The sequence below is a fragment of the Labrus bergylta genome, chromosome 19 (assembly GCF_963930695.1).
Source record: "Labrus bergylta chromosome 19, fLabBer1.1, whole genome shotgun sequence".
NCBI lineage: Eukaryota > Metazoa > Chordata > Actinopteri > Labriformes > Labridae > Labrus > Labrus bergylta.
In genome coordinates, this window is record NC_089213.1 from 7453050 (window position 1) to 7472403 (window position 19354).

At 42.6% G+C, this 19354-nt stretch overlaps 2 protein-coding genes across 2 annotated transcripts in view; both read left to right on the forward strand.

The window, feature by feature from the left end:
• Nucleotides 1-4865, forward strand: part of thsd7aa (thrombospondin, type I, domain containing 7Aa) — a 143730-nt gene extending 138865 nt beyond the window's left edge. The window contains exon 28 of the mRNA XM_020638651.2: nt 1920-4865. Within this exon, the coding sequence (XP_020494307.2) occupies nt 1920-2007 (88 nt within the window). The 3' untranslated portion in view covers nt 2008-4865. The remainder of the gene's footprint in view (nt 1-1919) is intronic.
• A 13654-nt stretch (nt 4866-18519) lies between these two features.
• Nucleotides 18520-19354, forward strand: part of nxph1 (neurexophilin 1) — a 47599-nt gene continuing 46764 nt past the window's right edge. The window contains exon 1 of the mRNA XM_020638633.2: nt 18520-19065. Within this exon, the coding sequence (XP_020494289.1) occupies nt 19012-19065 (54 nt within the window). The 5' untranslated portion in view covers nt 18520-19011. The remainder of the gene's footprint in view (nt 19066-19354) is intronic.

The window sequence follows — 19354 nt, forward strand, 5'->3', positions numbered from 1 at the left end:
ATAATCAGGAGAATTCACCTCGAGAGTTTATTCTCTGCGATCGGTGCACGATCATAGACCGGCTGCACACGACAGGTATGATCTCTGTGCACGTCATTACAGTACATTGCTGTATCATGTTTTCTGTTTTCCAGTGTGTTCTTCTCAACTCTTTTGTTGACATTGGGATTCTGTCGAACTACACAAAGCATTTATCTTAAGGCAAATATTCTCATTATAGCGTCTATTAGGAGACTTTATTTCTTAGTCTGCAACTTCCGAGTTGTTCTTTTTACGTCACATGTCGGACAGGGCTAGTCTCCCGCTTTGAGGTACATGTGTGAACAAGAAGATCAGGAAGATTTCAGGAGCAGTCCTACTGAAATCCTCTAGAAATTTTCTGGAGTGCAGATGTGAAACTGGCTCTGCAGTACTGAAAATATCGAGAACATTTCAGGCAGGCTGCCCCTGAAATCCTCCTGAGTTGCTGGTTTACACATGCACCTCACAGGGGGGAGACTGTGGGTCTGACTGGTGGGGGGAGGCAAAAGAAACAAAGTCTGACACTACTGTGACAGTTTTTGCCTGTAGTTCCTTATTTCTACATATCAACAATAGAGCGACGATGAACTTACTTCTGAGCAGAAGCGTCATGACATGCAAAGAGAACACACCGGTCGCAGAGTTTTCATCAATACCATTGTCCGTTTTTTTAATGAACACACTCCAACACACATGCAGCACAGGCTTAAAATATATATAAAAAAAGTGCTAAATCCTAAATGAGAGGGTGCCATCCTGAGTCATTTTCACTTCACAGATCAGGAAACTTCAAGGCTTCACAACCTCGGGATATGCTTACATGGCAATGTCATATTATTTTGTCCCTCTGCCGCCATCTTGTGTACATCCATACACACTTCATGTTGTACTCACTCACTGTCATTCATTTCTTTTTCCAAGAGTTTAGGTGAATGAGACCATATATCAAACATATTGTAGAAACATGTGAGGCTGTAAAAAACTGCCACAACTTTTTTTTTTTTTTTTTTTTTTAATTTCACTGAATGAAATCTTCAGGGACAACAACATATGTTTTGTTAGAAGTCCGATCAGTTAGATACCTATTAAATGAAATGATAAAGTGAGCTTACTATGTGATCAGACATTAAGGAAACATGCTATGTTGAAGTGTTGGCTTCTCTGACAACAATGCAGCAGCCAGTATGTTCTCCTTCTAACTTTAGATTCTGCTTCTGATGGTCTGGATTCTCTGGTCTGGACCAGAGAAGGTAGGCGGTTTTAAGGCACCCCCACACAGCCGTTTTGGACACCCCTTGGTTTGCCAGATATGAGAGCAGTTATCAGGTCAACAGGTGTTGCAGCGATGGAAGCGAGCAAGAGAAGTGGTTCAGATAGAAGTGATTGTACCCGACCTAAAAAGCCTCTGCATGTTTCTAATAAGCTCCACGAGCAGAAACGTGCTCAAACTAGGATCAATATTGGAGATGCTTTTGAAAAATGGAGAGAGGTTAGAACGCAGAAAGGTTTACAGAGCGATGCAGAGCTGGCTAAACACTGAAGCTTCAGTGTCCACCACATGGCAACCTGCGCGAGCATCAACTCTAGAGAGGAGGGGGCGGGGGGAGACAGCTCTCTACAATGTTCAAATTTGGACTGCAGTACCCATTTTAAACACTAGGGGTCAGAGTTACGTATTGCTCCTTTAATTTAATAAAAAACTTGATCAAATCTGAATGAAAGTAATAAATTCAATGGCTGCCTGGAGGTCAAATTAAACGACAATACCTCCATTAAATCTAAACTGGATTTAGATTTAATGAAAAGATAGTCATTTCTTTGGGAAAGTTCAGATTAAAGCAGTGATTAAACCTTTTAGCCGTAATTCTTAAACATTTTTCATTTGTTTCTGTTTGCAGCAAAAAGCCAAAGAGGCCGCAGCGCCGGCAAATGAACAACAGACTGAAGCCGCTGACTCTGGCCTACGACGGAGACGCAGACATGTAGACGTCTTCCTGCTTACCACGCTGCCCTACAGACATTCGTCCCCCCTGCAGGGACACACTGGGTTTCCGTGGAAACCAACCCTGATGTCAGGGCTGCCGCTGGGCATCGTTCAAACCTCCAGGTTGACGAGCTAACGAAGAGGATTCTACCAGGAAGAGAAACCTCAAAGATCAACACACTGAATCCATGTCCATTAGCAGCCTTGATGTCCCCGTCCTCGTTTTTTTTTTTTTTTAATATATATTTTGATACTTTTATTTCACGAGAGCCTTCATGAATTCTTTATCTTCTTCTGGAAGTCTGCCTTCGCTTCTCTGCCATCTTATACTGCCGCTAACATCCAAACCATGGGTCGTGGAGAGGGTCACCTGAAACAGATTTTGCTCGACAAGCACAAATCTTCATCGACGTTTTTGGTTGTGTTCATCATTACTGAATGGGATCATCTCTGTAGGAAGTGTGTCATATTTTGTCCCATGAAGAACAGTTAAATTCCTTCAGTGATGTCGTGGGTCTGGCTTCATCCTGCGTACCAGAGAAGAAGAGCGTGATGAAGCTTGGAGCCACCCTCACTGCTGCCTGCCTCTCCCTCCTCCGTTTTCTTTTTTCAGGCATAATTTTGCACTATATTAGTGCAGCATGATATGTACTTATGTCTAGCTTTGCCATAGGAAACTGCCTCTCTGAATACAAGATGGTGTACAGTCTTGTGCTAGAAATGTAAAAAAAAAAGTAGATTTTTTTTGCAAAGGAACTCACCAATGTTTCATATTTTTCCTCTTATTACCTCGTCAGTGTGAAACGATGGGACGCGATGTAAATAGGACTTTTTGTGTCTTCTTAACTTTACCTTTCTAGTATGTACAGCTACAAGTCCCGAAACTCTGCCTGAACTGATTTCTTCTATACTCTGTTTGTTTTTCTTTGACTGTGGCTTAAGATCACGATCGTTTTCTTTTGTAAATTATTCACATGTATTACTATCACACAAAACCCATCCATCATGAAACTCTTCAGCTGTGATACGGGAAGGTGGAAGTTCAATTCTTGGCTTTAATTATTCTTAGAAAAGACTTTTACATCTCTTGATTTAATGAATATCTCATCATGATTCAAACAAACGTATTGATACCTCAAACCAGCAGGAAAAAAAAGATTTAAAGCTACATGTCCTGCATTGGCTCCACCTTTATATCCTGCTGCTGGCTGCGTCCAGCTTCACTCTTGATCAGCCTCAGGACAGTTTTAGTTTCCTGCACGTCTCTGTGGTCCAGAGAGGATGATATGATGTCTAGACCCGTTCTTACTCCCAACCAGTCAAATATGGCAGCTTGATCGACAGCCTCTATTAGTGTTGTAGTACTCAAAATCATTCTTGGTCTCAAGAATTCAGTGTTCATAAACATTTCTACTTTCTCTCAGATAGATTTTCTCTGCGTCAACCTAGCGTGTTTTTCTGAGCGCCGGCATCTTTTTTCAATTGTTTTCTACGATTAGAGAGCGTTCACAGCAGAAAGCAAACGCCTAAAGAAAAAGCTGGATATTCCCCGTAGATTTGCCATCTACAGGACGTGTCTTGTAGCCATATCCTCTTTGATCCGTGTCTTGTCAGGAAAGAAATGATCTCAAATGTAAAATATGCAGTAAAAAAAGTAACGGAGCCGTGTCAGTCAAACAGAGGCCATCGAGACGGGGCCAACGTGCAACGCTTTTCTTCTCAGCGCACATCCTCTTCATGCAAACACTCCTGAGCGCACAGCCGGCGCTTTACTGCCCGGAAAAAAAACGCTAGGTAGACACAGGGCCTAATGAAACTCTGAAGCCACTGTTTTCACCTCAGGAGCTCTCTTAAGGGCTGAGATACTTTGTGAATAACTCTCATCTTGACCAGGATCTAGTCATTAATTTAAGGGGCAATTATAAGAAATTTCTCTCAGAAGGAGAAACTCTTTGAACTTAGGAAGCTTTATGAACAACCCCTGATCTTTATCCCTTTAGTAAGAAATGTTAAGCGAGTCATTTTCAGGGTCTTTTTCTTTCTATCCATCGACTCTGCAGTAAGGAATTAAAAAGTTATTAATCAAGTATCCAAACGATGATCTTCCCGTTTCACAGCTAAGAATCTGAAGATTAAAAAAAGCCTGCAGGTTTTGTGCCTGTGTTTCAGGATTTCATCACCCATGACGACAGTGTTCAATGACATTAATCTAAGTGAACTTTGAGCCCATGTATCCGGAGAGAGCTGACCTCTGAACTTTGAATGGGGTTCGAGGTCTCTCTGTCTTAAAGAGCTTTCAGCCATGTGTCTCGCTCGGAGTGACTGGGAGCATCCCAGGACAGAGTAGAGTTATTTTCCTACTGATAACTGATCAGGTGGATCAGGGGAATCATTGTATGGGAGCTGTTTGTGAACCCTACAGTGCTGCCTGGTGTATAAGCTAACAGTCCCCTCCCCCGCAGTGAACGGAGTAGTCTTCATCAGTACGACGCGTCATATCATTCCCAGAGAACGGCAGTCTAATATTCTGTGGAGTTTGTTGCTCGTAAGTTAACGGAATGTTTTATTTTATATTTCTCTGAATATGAGTTGTAAATAAAGTGCTAAATATTTTTGTTTTTTTATTATTTATTTATCGTTCATGTACCATAACGTGTTTCCTTTTTTTACCGCACAACACGTTGTGCAAAAAGCATCAAAAAAGAATCAAAAAGAAGTGGAGGTGTGAATGTGAGTGTGCTCAAAGCGATGTTGATAACAAAGTGAAAAACAAAGTCGCTGATGAACTCTGTCCTTTTCCTACTGGTTGTTTATATGTATTTGACTAATTGCTGATAATAAACAAGGGAAATATTTGAAAGCATTGCTTTTGTTGTTTTTAAAGTGTCAGTGTTTAATAGGGAATAAAAAAAAATACAGATTTGACCTTTTATGTTAAAAGAGCCCATATTATGCCCTTTCTGGGGTTTGTATTTTTAATCTATGTACCTACTTTTGTACGTTCACAATAGCTAAAGTTAGAAAAAAGTGTCTGTTTTCATGTACTGCTCCTCCTTGCTCCCTCTCCACTCTGAGTCCGTCAGCTACACTCTGTTGAGCCCACACTGTTAGACCCCACGTGGGCCAAGTCTGCTCTGATTGGTCTGCCGATCCGCTCTGTCGTTATTGGTCAGTTGCTCAGCACGCTTTTCAGAAATTTCAACATGAGCTGCAGGGCTTACCACAACGAGCCAATGGGCTTAGATCAGTGATCTCACACTGACAATGACAGCAAATTTTTATCGAGGGGGGCTAGAACCGAGCGTTACATGTTGATAATGCTACAGCTAACAGGAAGACGTAGGAGAAGCCGCGTTTCTGCGGACTTTGAATTTTTGCACATAGATGTGTCTAAACATGCACAGGACACTTGGAAAATACATTAAAGAGCATATAAAACCAGAAAAAGCAGAATATGGGACCTTTAAGGTTCAAGATTCAGAAACCGTATTGTCTATCACATAGTGACAGAAAATTACCTTTGATTACCCATTAGACTCGCATGAAATCACAAAATCAAACCAAAAGTTCCATAAATCAGTAAAAGCACTCTGAAAAGTATTGTTCATCTAGCCTTGTTTGAACGTCACATATGCAGAATACACTTCACCATGTTTCTCTAACTCTAATATGTGTCCCTAGTCCAGCAACAAACTTCCCAATGATGAGAAAAGGCCATCCTCTCCGTCTTTTGCCTGCTCCACTTTTCAGAAAATGTGTGCTCAAACAGGCATTTTCGCTTCATGACATCACAAAGGGCAGTAACCCCTCCCCCAGATGGGTGACACTCCCACAGCTAGGTGTTTGTTCTGAGTCTGCCTTCTCACCGTAAACAATAGGGCACGGAGGGAGAAAGCCAGAGACACCCAAGCCCTTCCAGAGAGGGGGCGTGGTCAGACACAGCTCATTTACATTTAAAGGTACAGACACAGAAACAGTCTGTTCTGAGCAGGGCTGAAATAGAGGGGTTTATAGGTATGATCAAATCCAGGATCAGAGTGGATTTAGAACAAGAAACTTTACACACATGTTTTCGGGAGCTGAGACTTGTTTAAACTGGTTTAAGAAGAGCAGAATATGTGACCTTTAAATTTTGTAGGTGTATTGATTGACCAACATTTCTTTACTTTTCAGGACACAGACTGACAGAACCTCTGTGTGTTTCATAAATCTGCCCCAGCTAACCTCTCCAACAGGGGAAGCTTACACAAGGGCGACATAAAAACCAACCATGGAATCACACCACATATTCATCAAAGGATACCTGGAAAATACAGAGAGGCACTACCACCATATCAATATCACAGTCTGTTACAGCTCCGAGCAAATATATTGAACCCATGTCAGCTCTACTTGCCATAAAGTTAAGCTAGCTTCAATGCAGACCCTGAAAGGCCAAGTGAATGGGCCCTCCACGGCCGTAATTTCACAATATCCATGCATTATCATATTGATCAGTGGAGAAAGCGCTAGCCTTCTGGCTAACATTTGCCTCCTGTGCCAGGCTCTGATCATGGAGCTTACTGAAAAAAAGTTTGCTTACAAGTAAATGTTGGGGTCAAATGCCTCCTTTCATCTGGCATCCTGACTTTTGTGCAGGTCCTGGCATGCTCCTCAGATTGTGCTCGGAGACGCAGCAAACCATCTTGTGACCTCCCAATATGGATGTGACATCATGGAAGAGATAAACTTTACATGAGCGGTAGCACCTCATGTGACCAGAATGACAAGGACACAGAACTAGAGAAGCACCAATCAGGAAGGATAAGAAGAGAGAAACTGACTGTGGCTGCGACATGAAAAATCATTCCCTGTTGGGGCGTCGTCTTGTTTCTGCCTCTCCAGTGAAGCTGTTGCCAACTTTCATTTCCACCAAGGCTGGAGACACTGATTCACAAACATTTGTGCCTCCTAAACTGACAGACTGATTTTCCTGAAGCTAAGCTGACTTGGTGTTACACTGTGATGAATAAGTGTTTATTTTATTTATTTATTTTATTTTTTTGAGCAGTGTACAAAATCACCACCAGATGTCAGTAAAAGACTGCTAAACATTTGCAGTCTGCTGAGCCTGGTGTGTTTCAGTTTTTGACGCTATGATGACTTCAAGCTCAATTTAGAAAAAACAAACATTGAAGCATTTAGACTTTTTGGGGGGGAATTTTCAGGTGAATTTTTGTTCAGACTTTTTTCGACAACAGAGCTGATAGGTCAAAAACCTTTTCGGTTTTTATCTGAACAGGGAAGACGCAGCAATGTGTGATAAATACTGGAAACACACTGCAGTGAAGCGTTTCGTTCTGACAGGTACTTGTGTCATTCTGCAATACTGTGTGTGTGTGTGTGTGTGTGTGTGTGTGTGTGTGTGTGTGTGTGTGTGTGTGTGTGTGTGGTTTTGGCTATACGAATGGACCCTGAAGGCACCGTTTCAGCCCTGATGCAGTCATGGAAAAACACAATTAGGCCTAATTATTCTTTTTCTCAATCGGTTAAATTGTTGTCCGCTGCTTGTTGAAGTAATGTAATTGCTTTTATCATCAGAGCGCTCGATTATGATCGGATGTTGGGGAAGTAAAAACAGAGACAGGCGACATGGTTTTTGGTCCTCTCATTTAATCAGCACTTCACCTAATCAAGTCTCAGTCTTCAATTAAATCTCCTCTGCCAAGAAAAGGAAGTCCTACAGGCCTCCCTAATCAATTAAGGGATGTTGTGAAACCCTGGTGACTTTGCAGCAACCTCGGAGACATCAAGATCTGGCACCAACAAAAAAAAAAAGAAAGAGATAAAGGAGAGTAGGTCAGACAGTAAAGATCATCGACGCAGCATTCTTTGTTTCTAAGTTATTTTCCCCCCAAGAACAAAGATAAAGATGTCTCCTTTAACTGATGATCTGCTGCTGATAAAATAAAGCACTGCCTCAATCAAACAAAGTGGTGGTCTGTCTTTAGAAAGGCTTCCCGAAAAGACAGTGAAGATAGCACCGAGTCAGAAAGGAACAACACTCATGTGGAATTTAGTGTCATTTATATATTCTGCATTTACTGCATAATAACCAAAGAACAATCATGTGATGTCCTATAGATAATTCTACTAAACTGCCCACGGCACACAAATGTTTTAAAGGGGACATATTGTAAAAAATCCACTTCTACAGTGTTTTTGAACATATATTTGGGTAACCTGAGTGTCTACTGACCCACAAAATGTGAAATAAACCCATCCAGTCATTTGTTTGTGCTCTGCAAAAGTCTTAAAACACAGAGAAAAGTCCCCTGTTTCAAATTTGCTCTCCTTGTGATGTCACAGTGGGATTCTGGTAAAAAGAAAATACCCTCCCCCTCCCCTGGTATCTCCACCCATGGACTCAACCCCCAGCCTAGAGCAAAACTTTTGTTCATCTCCGCCATTTTTTATTCTCGCTGGTGAAGGAGAGATGTCTACGGGGAAAACTCAGGGGGGGCTCATTGCATTTAAAGAGACAAACACACCAAAACGGAGCGTTCTGAGAGAGCTGGTTTTTACAGGGTCACAAACCTCCTCTGGTGCTTGATTCATGTTATGTTTTGACCAAAGCACAGCAGAGATGTTTCATTTAGACCACAATATTATCTATTATCTATTATCCCCCCACATATTATCCCCCTTCTAAAAGGTGGAGAAGGGGGATAATATGTCCTCTTTAATGCAAGATGATCTTTAAATATTTACAAAAAAAATATAGCAAAGGAACAAGAGATATTTCACCTTTAACTTTTAGATTCTTCCTCCTGAGGTTGCAGAAGAACTTATACTAGTAATCAAAATACCTTCATTTTTGTTTGAGCATGACTGATTTTTTAAAGAATCCTTGTTGAATGAGCCGCAACATTTTCCTGATTTGAAGCCGGGCACCTTTAATGCACCCATACACCATTTCTGTCTCTTTATTTCCGGTTGCTTCTTTGCTTTCTATTGTAGACAGTCTGACTGTCCAGAGTAGGATGACAGAAATTAACACAGCAGCTGCTGTTGTTACAGTTTAATAGAGAAAAATAATTCCAGTAATAAAATGTACGCACAGGAGTGCAGCTGGTGGCTCCACTCGATGAGAATGCAAACAATGACAGTAATCTTGAAAACCAGTGGCCACACAGGAATGCACAGATAAATTGCCTATCTGCACCCGAGGTTAAACTGCGGTCAGATCTTAGTTAAGTTCAAAAATAAAACAGTTCAGTTCAGGATGAACTCTGTCCATCTCCTGGTTCGAGCCTGCTTGAGCATCCTCCTGGTAAAGGTCAGTGTGATGATGCCGATCTAGATCTCTGATTTTGAATGATTCTGCAGAACAAGATATCACACCCGATGACATCATCAGTAAACTCTCACTGCAGACCTTTCCACACTGGCCTCTTTATTAAGGACACAGGACTTCCTGGACCATGTTTAAAGATATTTATTGTGCAGCAGTGTCACCTCCTCTCATATCTTTGCCATAAAACTTAGCGAGAGCGATGCCATCATGACCAGTAGAAACAACAACCACAGAAACCAATAGAAGAGCCACGTTGTGATAAACCTGATCCATCTTCTTACTCTGTTTTTAAGAATGATGCGACTGCAGCATAAAGTGAGATTTACTCGTGAACTTCCTGAAAAGTTGTGCTCAAAGAGAAGTTTGAAATCTCCAGCTGTCTTTCACTTGAGCACTCGTATTCATAGCCTTCAATAAACCGAATGGGAACACGAGTTTCCGTCTCTGCTCCTCCACGCTGAAGCCGGCAGTCATTCTAATTGTGATGAGGAAGCGATTGATGTGCAGCAGCTGCATCCTGTGACCGTCGCTCTGCTCATCCATTTGTCTCTGTCACAGTCCCCCCCCCCCCCCCCATTGGCCCGCCCACCCTCCTCACACCCTCCTCACCCTCCTCTTCCTCCTGAAAAGCCCTGGCAGCCTGGACCGTGACTTCAGCTCTCTGGGCCTTTTGTCGCCACACATGGCGTGTAGCGCGCCCTCGGCCCTTCTGGTCAAGCCCAGTTTGACTCGTTTCCTCGTTGCGGATGTGGAGTGACACTTGAGATGGCAGCTGGTTGGGCAGCGGCCACACAAACCTGCTGCCTCCAACGCCTGAGGGCCCGCAGCAACATCTGCCCTCACAATCGCTGATGGACTCGAGCCAGCTCAACATATTCATGCCACAGGACGCCAGCGTCACTCAGCTGGGCAATCATCCTCTTCCTCTCTCTTGTTTTTATCCCTCGCTCCGCCTCTTCCCAGCCTGATGGTAATCTATTAGGAAGAGGCTACACTGTAATTTCCCCCCCCCAGCTCTGAATAGCCACCAAAAGGTATGCTTTGAAAATTAGCAACTTGACCTCCTGATTGCGCTCCGTGAATGAGAGCCGATCCGGAGCTGGGAGGAGGAAGGAGAGCAGGTGTTTGATAGAGAAGTAAGAAATGTTCCCTCTCTCCTCTTCCTGTGACGGTCTGCAGGGCCGGCTGTGTTCACATCACATCACTCTCCTGAATGGTTTTCATTCTGTGACACGGACACAACTCAGCGGCTCACTTCTGACTCTCTGTGCTCCACTGATGCTCTACAGCGCCCTTGAAATGCAATGAGACTCATACTTCCCGGCTGAATGTCTGTGCCAGCACATTCAAAAGCATTAGTTAGAGCGCTGAAAACCGCCTCCATTTTTATTCAGACTTTTTACAAATGTGCATTATGACGCAATCAAAGCACAGCCAGCTCTGAGTGAGAAGTATCCTCTTAATGTGTGCACACATTAGATATGTTCAGTTTGGATTCTCATTCAGAAAATGTCTGTTATAGGGAGTGTGTGCAGGATTTACACCATGCCACTAAATTATACAAGTCCTCCTACAGTATTAGTGAATGAAACCAAACAAAGTAAAAATCCTACTAACCTCTAGAAATATATGTTAAATTCAAAGATTTTACGTTTCCTTTTTCAATAAATGAACGCTGAAAAAACAAGCATCAAGTGTTAATATACCTCCCTCAACCTAACTCTAACTGTAGTGTAACCATCAATAGATGCCCCGTTTATGTAAAGTGGTTAAAAAGGTTTGTATTGAGGTACATTGAATGGGCGCGTCTATTCAGTATTGACCTTCTTTATAAAGAGATCTTGGATGTGTGCTGGTAACCAGTCCCAAGTAAAAAGCAAAAGAAGCAGAAAGTTTTGGCCGAAATGCGGTCTCAGAATCGATTGACTAATTATAGCAATAATATCCGGGCCGCCCGTTTTCAAGGTCAACAGCCTCTGAGCCCAAACCAACCACTAGGCCACCGGCACCTCGACTTTTTGTTTCACCCGTCTGTTCCTGCAGGGGGTGTTGGAGTCCCATCGATGGCGGTCTCCACGTTGGAAATGCTGTCTCAGCGTAACTTTCAGTCACCCTAACAACAGGCTGAGAGCTGGAGCTGAGGAGGGTTTTAAGACTCCTGACAAACCGTTACAACGCGCCCACCTGTCAATCAGGTCAGCTACACGCCTTATTGTGGATAACTCTTATCCTTCATGACATCAAAACGGATGAGTTATCAAAAAAAATCACCCCTCGTACAGAGTGTGCCACTGTATGAGCTAATCAGACGCTTTCTTTTTTTTAACCAGGCTGTAAACATGTTAATTTCTGTTTTTTTGAATGGGCACATACACACCCATTCAAAAAAACAGAAAATGTGACATCTGGTGCTTCTGCAGCCATCCTCTAGTTAACACTCGAGGAACTGCAGGATTTTGCATTTCTGCACTGGCTTCATTTATTAAACACCGGCCACTTGTAACCATAGTGACCCCAAAAGTCGAGATACGAACCGAACCGTGACCTCTTTGAAACCTCACACTCCTAGTCCAAACACAATCTCAGCTTTGTCCTTCGTTCAATGGTTCAAAATAAGTCGTTTCATTGTAATATTTAATTTTCTCTGTGATTGTTAATAGTTGTCTGAGTGATTTTTCTCATTGTCGTGATGTTTTTGATGTCTTGTGTGAAGCCCTTTGAGTTGCCTTTTTGCTCAAATGTTGTGGTATAAATAAACTTGTCTCTGCCTTTTTGAACCTCCAGTCTAAATCAAAATGCTCCATTCTTACGTTAGCAATTAAACATGTTATGCTTATGTTATGTTATGTAGGACTTTTTAAATACAATATTCCGTGAAACATTTTCCAGATTTGGACTTGCAGTAATTATTGTATTAACAAGCAGCTGCTGCTGAAGGTTCAGGGTTTGGTTACGCTCAGAACAAAAATGATTTTGGTTTAAATGAAGCTCTTGAAAAAGTTTAGTCCAGAAGGTTACATTCCTTAAACTATGGTCACATCTAAAGGGTTGGGTCTACATGTCAAGTGTAGTGAGCTAAGCTACAAGTTTCTCTACGTTAACGGGGGGTAGGACATCACAAAGCTACCCATAGCTAGTCTAGCGAGCAACCTGTTAGAGACCCCTGTACTGGTCGGACTGTAAACTGAGGCCACATACAGAAGAATAACTCTGAACTTGAAGTCCTTTATTGGTAACTGCTGACAACAACTGAAGCCCTAAAAAGTTAGCCTTCGCTCCCAGAGGATATATCAATGTCATAATGATCCCAGCTGCTTTAAAGGAGCTCTATCATACTCACTTTCACCATTAATGATGTCAGTCTGGGACACCTATGGAGGAGTGTCCTTATTTATCTTAAACGGGCCTCAGTAAAGTCCCTCATTTCAGCCTCGGCCTGAACAGTTCCCTGTGCCTACTTTCCTCCGATTGGCCAGCTCTGTGCAGGGAAATATGAGTTAGCTTCCGGCTGGGCGTGCACTTGAAGGAGCTGCCGGGGTCCTACAACTTTTCTCATAACGTCCCGTTCAGAGCAGCAGTAAATCACGTGTGGGGATAACGCCAACAACTGTGTATCTGTGTTTACATTTCTTTTTGCAGAGGTTTAGTTTGGACATACAGCATCTTAACAGTATATTTAAATATGGATCAAAAGCGTACATCTTCTTAAACTCTATCAGAAATGGTCTCAAAACCACCGATTTTGGGCAGCACATGCAATAAATTATCAATGCTACTGTAGTACAAGTGACTAGAAGAGAGGAGGTAAGTCATGCTTACATTTCATTCCATTGAAAAACATTCAAGTTTAATTGCTCTTGTTCCCTCTTCATCCCGACCCAAACTGGTCTTATGGAGCATCGCTGTATGAAAGTTTAACTTTAGGCTATCTGGATTTTTTACATCCCTGATTAACAAAAAAAAGATTGCTGAAGTTCGGGCCCTTTAGCTTCCCGGAGACCAGCTGGTGCTTCATTACAGCCACAATGGACGTCAGCCGGTCTCTGGTGATATATCTCCGCCCGCTCCACCACTGCTGCCATGCCGGAGCCTGTGAAGGCTATCGGGGCCATTCAGAGCAGGATCCCATCAGCCCCGCTGGCTGAGTTATGGCCACGATGCTTGACCACCGCAATGTTGTAGCAATGAGACTGCTGGGATTTATTAAAGCTCAGCCCCTCCTGTCTTTTCTTCTACAGCCCGCCTCCCCTCTCCCCACCTGCTCCTCAACAAAAAGGATCCTATCCATCTATCTGTAAGCCAGAAACACACGGAGCAGGCTGCAGTCACCTTGTGCTGTGCTGCCCCCCCCCCCCCCGCCCCCCACCCCACACACACACACACACACACACACACACACACACACACACACACACACACACACACACACACACACACACACACACACACACACACACACACACACACACACACACACACACACACACACACACACACACACACACACACACACCTAGTTATTTATTTTGCTGTTTATCTGTGATACAAATTTGGACGTCCAGTTGTACTCTTCGATGATACCGCTTCGTTTAATGAGAGAGAATGAGTGTTAACATAAAGATCTGTTTAACAGCATTATCCAGGTTTCTAACCACATCTGATTGTCTTCATCAATAAATTAAATTTGCTCATGTGTCGTCACATTGACTTATTTTTTTAAAGATTTATTTCGGGGCTTTTTATTGCTTTATTGTAGAGACAGTGGATAGAGTCCATAATCAGGGAGAGAGAGAGAGAGAGAGAGAGAGAGAGGGAGACAGAGGGGAATGACATGCTGGAAAGGAGCCAAAGGTCAGACTCGAACCCAGGGCGTCACATCAAGGACCACAGCCTCTGTACATGGAGCGAGCGAACTGACCACTAGGACACCGATGCCCTGCCACATTAACTCTTGAACATGACCCTTATGCCCCTTGAAAGGCCCATGGGGTGCTTTACCTCATGGGAACACTTCATTACAAATCAACTGGCTCAAATGTACCATTGAACTAAGAGATAGAGGTTGGATACCAAAGCTCAACACAACTAGAAAGAAACCTTAAAGCTTCATAAGGCTATAAAGCTTTAACCACCTCTTAAAAAAACATTTTGAAACAAGAGTGAAACAAGAGAGGATGTTTTTGGTATATTTTCAAGCCTTTTTCAGTCGTTATTTAACCAGGCGAGCTCAATTAAAAAATTGTTTTTGTTTTTTGTGCCTTTTTGTCTTTATTGGATAAGCAAAACAATGAGACACAGTGTTGGGAGGTGCTGGGGGGGAGGTGACATGTAGCCAAGGGCCAAGGTCGGATTTAAACCCACTGCCGCTGCAACAAAGATTATAGCCTCTGCACAAGGGGTGCATGACAAAAATTCAAGGCTATCGCAGTCCTCCTCAAAAACATGTGTTGTTGTTTTTTCATTAGTTTATCTTCCAACATGGTAAAAATGTTTATCCAGAAAAAATGGCATCAGCCTGAGAGTAAAGATGTATTTATGGGAATCATGATGAACAAAAAAGACTTTAAGGTGGCAACATGGATAGTTTATAAACAGACAAACTGAGTAAGGATTTACTGTGCATACTTTTACTATTAATTCTGTTAGTTTGGCACAACTAAAGCACAACACCACTCTGTGTCGTCTCTCTGACATTATGTGACACTCGTACATGTCCAAAGTGTCCTGCTGATCCAAACCTGCGTTATCATCCAGGTAGGACCCCAGAGGGCTCTGCAGGGCCCCTGTGAGCCCTTTATACCTGAATCACAATAACCGTGCATACTGTAATTAATGACGCTTAATGTATTTAAATGTTCCACAACAGTACAATTAAAACTATAAACAGTGAAGCATAAATGACAAAGACCCAGAGGAGGTGAACGTCTTTACGCTCATCATTGAGGGTCTTTATGTTATCATGTTCTAACACAAGAAACATAAATCTAAATAGGAAAACAACAAACGTACTAAAATAAAGCAAACCTCTTATAAACATTTGTCAACTGTTAGTTTGTTCTGGGATTCTTTGCACACAGCGGGGTCTTATATGAGCACAATGTTGGCCCCAAGGACTCCTGGAGGATGGAATCAAACATCAAGATGTCAGCCTACGATTAGAATTAATTTAATCTAATTATCTTAAAATAAATGGAACAATCTGTTACTTTTAAAGTTCACATATTCTCCTCCTCTTCAACCAGTTTAAATAAGTCTCAGAGCTCCCAAAAAAACTGTGTGTGAAGTTTGTTGTTCTTAATCCACTCTGATCCTGTATTTGATCATGCCTATTAACCCCTCTATTTCAGCCCTGCTCAGAACAGGCTGTTTCTGTGTCTGTACCTTTAAATATGTAAATGAGTTGTGTCTGACCACGCCCCCTCTCTGGAAGGGCTTGGGCTTTCTCGCTCCATGTCCTATTGTTTACGATGAGAAGGCAGACTCAGAGGGCAGAACAAACACCTAGCTGTGGGAGTGTCACCCACCTGGGGGAGGGGCTACTGCCCTTTGTGATGTCATGAAGGGAAAATCTCCAAACGGCCGGTTTGAGCACACATTTTCTGAAAAGTGGAGCAGGCAGAAGACGGAGAGGATGGAGTTTGTAGACGGACTAGAGACACTTATTAGTGTTAGAGAAACATGGAGAAGGGTGTTCTGTATAATAGACCTTTAAAGAATCGTCATTTAGGGTGTAATCACAAGATTCATCACAACACTCTATCAATTCTTTGGACAAACACACATTATTAGCTAATACTAGGTAGCATTAACAGTGTGATTTTTGATTATATTATATTCTGGAGCCTGAAATCAATTCTGATGAAAAGATAAAAAAAACTAACAATAAAATGACTTCAATATGTCAAGTCTGTAGATATTTAAATGAAAATCAATCAGTGTATCAGTTTGCAAATCTTAGACATGACAATTTAAATTAATGTTTTGCTTCAGCGGCCGATTCACATCAATACAAAACCAGTTAAGAAATCTGCACACAATTTATTGAAATGAGACGGACGTTCTTTTATCGCAGTAAGCAAAGCAGAATAATCCAAATGTTTGGAATAAAGGGGGGACTTATAATGGAGATGATCATTTCAAAATCAAACGGAGCACGACTCTTTGGACCAGACCGATGCTATCAAGCCTTCCATTGGAAAGGATGACCAATATTAAAGGCTACACAGCAGAGGTTTGAGAATATATGGCCTTTTGTTGTAATGTTAGAGACTTAGACTTAACCAATGATCAAGGGAATGACTCATATGTGTGGACAGAAATCCAAACATGAAGCTCTTTAATATTGACTTTTGAATAATCTCTTTGTGTAAGACTGGAGAATCCTTTCTGGTTTGTTTAATTGTTTTGTTTGTAAATGCAGCAGCTTTACATCTTGACATTTACCATGTGAATGTGTGAAATAACAGCACCATCTTTAGCCAGCGTTTAAAAAAGAAAATCACGTGAATTTTAAATAATCACAGTTTGGGTCGTCGTGATTCCTCAGTCTCTACATGTGTCTTTTTGTAAGTTATATAAGCGTGATTATGACCCCGATGAGACGCCAAATCAACTTGAGAAATGTCAGTATTTTCCAATGAGTGTATCTTACCCTGCTAAATTTCTTTTTTTTTAAGATTTATTTTTGGGCATTTTGTGCCTTTATTGGAGAGATAGGACGGTAGATAGAGTCAGAAATCAGGGAGAGAGCGAGAGTAGGGAATGACATGCGGGATGGGAGCTACAGGCCGGATTCGAACCCGGGCCGCAAGCTTGGAAGACCAGCCTCCATACATGGGCCTCGCCAATAACCACTTTAAATAAAAATACTGCAGCATAAAAAAGATTGTTGAATTGTTTCAACAAAAGTCGCTGATTGAATCGATTCACAGATCCATATCGTTGTTTTGTTACACCCCTTCTGATTACAGCTGATGCTTTGAATGCTTTGCAAAAAGACTTTGGGCGACCAGGAGACGATCTTCGAGCAGCTACTTCCTCGATGATACAACTCAAAAACAATAATGTGTCTGTTTGCATATGGAGGTGAATGTGTTTAAATACCAAGCAGCAACCTCTGGTGTTTAAAAAATGAAGGATAAGAGTTATTCACAATAAGGCGTGAAGCTGAGCTGATGATTGACAGGTGGGCGCGGTGTAACGGTTTGTCAAGAGGCTTAAAACCCGCCTCAGCTCAAGCTCTCAGCCTGTCGTTAGGTTGACTGAAAGTTAGGCTGAGACAGCATTTCCAGCATAGAGACCGCCATCGTTGGGACTCCAGCAGGAGCAGACAGGTGACGTCACTCAGGCTTCGTCCATTAATACTTACAGTCTACGGTTTATACCTAAACTTGTACTAATGGGATCGGGCGCATATTATTTAGTGGTTAGTCTGCACTAAGTAAGCCAGAGGAAAACAACTAAATGAGTTTGAAAAAAGAAGGAATTATAAAATTAAATCTTTTAACTTTTTTCCATACAAATTGAATCCACAAAATCTCATCTGTTCTTCTCTTTCTGCTCCTGGAAAAGCAAGTCAAATGTATTAATGTCTCCTGTACTATCTGTAATTTGGGGTGGAAAAAGTGGAGATATTTTATCTTGTTTCAAAAAAGCAGGTTTTTACAAAAATACTACATAATGATCGGGAGCTTTTGGCAACTGAATTTTCTATATTTACGAGTCAAATTGCTCCACATAGTGTCAGATGTTGAGCAGATGTTTGGGCAGTTGTTAGACGTTAAACTGTTAGTGCTGTTAGCAGAGATGAAGTGGGTTTCTCACAGGGAGATTGGGTCTATTGGAATGACACCATGAACAGCAGCTGTTGTGCTGTGTTTGTTCAGGTTTGAGGCTCGCTTGTTTGGGGTACAGGAGGGAGGGAGACGGGGGGTGCCAGGAGTTATTGGCAGCAGAGTTGTGAATGTCAGCTCATTCATCTACATCAAGCGCACAAACCAGCAGCCAAGGTGAACCGCTTTCCCTCACGAGCGTCTCTCTAAGAAAAAAAAGAGAGAGAGAGAGAGAGAGAGTGGGGGAAAAAAAACTTCGCTTTCTTCATCCTCGCGCTGTCTTGGACCAATCTCCTCTCGTTTTATTCGTCTTTTCCAGCCTTTTCTACTCCCCCCCCCCCATCTCCATCTCGTCCCTCCCCCCATGCAGCGAGAGTCTCACAGCCTGTGTTGTAAGCGCGCGGTCGGTATAAAGCGGAAAACCCCGCCGTTCTCTTCACATCCGAGCGCTCCTATCGCTGCGCGCGCCAGCTATCCAACAATCAGGACCTGAACCTGCTCTCAGCTATGACCCCGCTGCTCCCTCTACCTGGATTAACTCCCAACTAACCGCTGTCTTGTTTGTCGCCCCCACCCTCCTCTTACTCCATTTGCACCCGCAGCAGCAGCAGCGGCAGCAGCAGCAGCAGCAGCAGCAGCATCCTCTCCGGCTCCTCCGTCCTGCCCCCCAGACTCAAACTCTCAGCTGTGTTCTGCGGTCATGGGGTGCGTTGTGTTCATGTTTTCTGGGCTGCTGAGGGGCTTGACCGCGTTGTGAGCCGGATACCAGGTGGATTTATGGTCCGCAAAGCCGCGAATACCAGCCGAGGGAAATTAGTGGAACTTTGAGCTCCGGGAGGATGCAGGTGACGTGTTGGTGCGCCGTGTTCCTCCTGACGCCTGCACTTTACCTGGTGAGTTGGACGCTCTTGCTCACCTTGTACTTGTAAATTTACATTTTCCACCTCACGCTGCTCTGGCAGAAAGTCTGAGAGCACTAATTTGCTTAAATTTTCTCGCTATTAGAGGACTGCTCTGGGTTCAAACGTGCGCATTTTCAAAACGCAGTTCCACTGCAGATGTTTGGCCATTTCACCATGTGGTGCTTGCAGAAAATATCTATAATGTTAAGCAGGAATTCAAACTTTGTTGTCACGCTTTTTTTAAATTGTTTTACACAAAATATTGCACAAGGTTGATCTT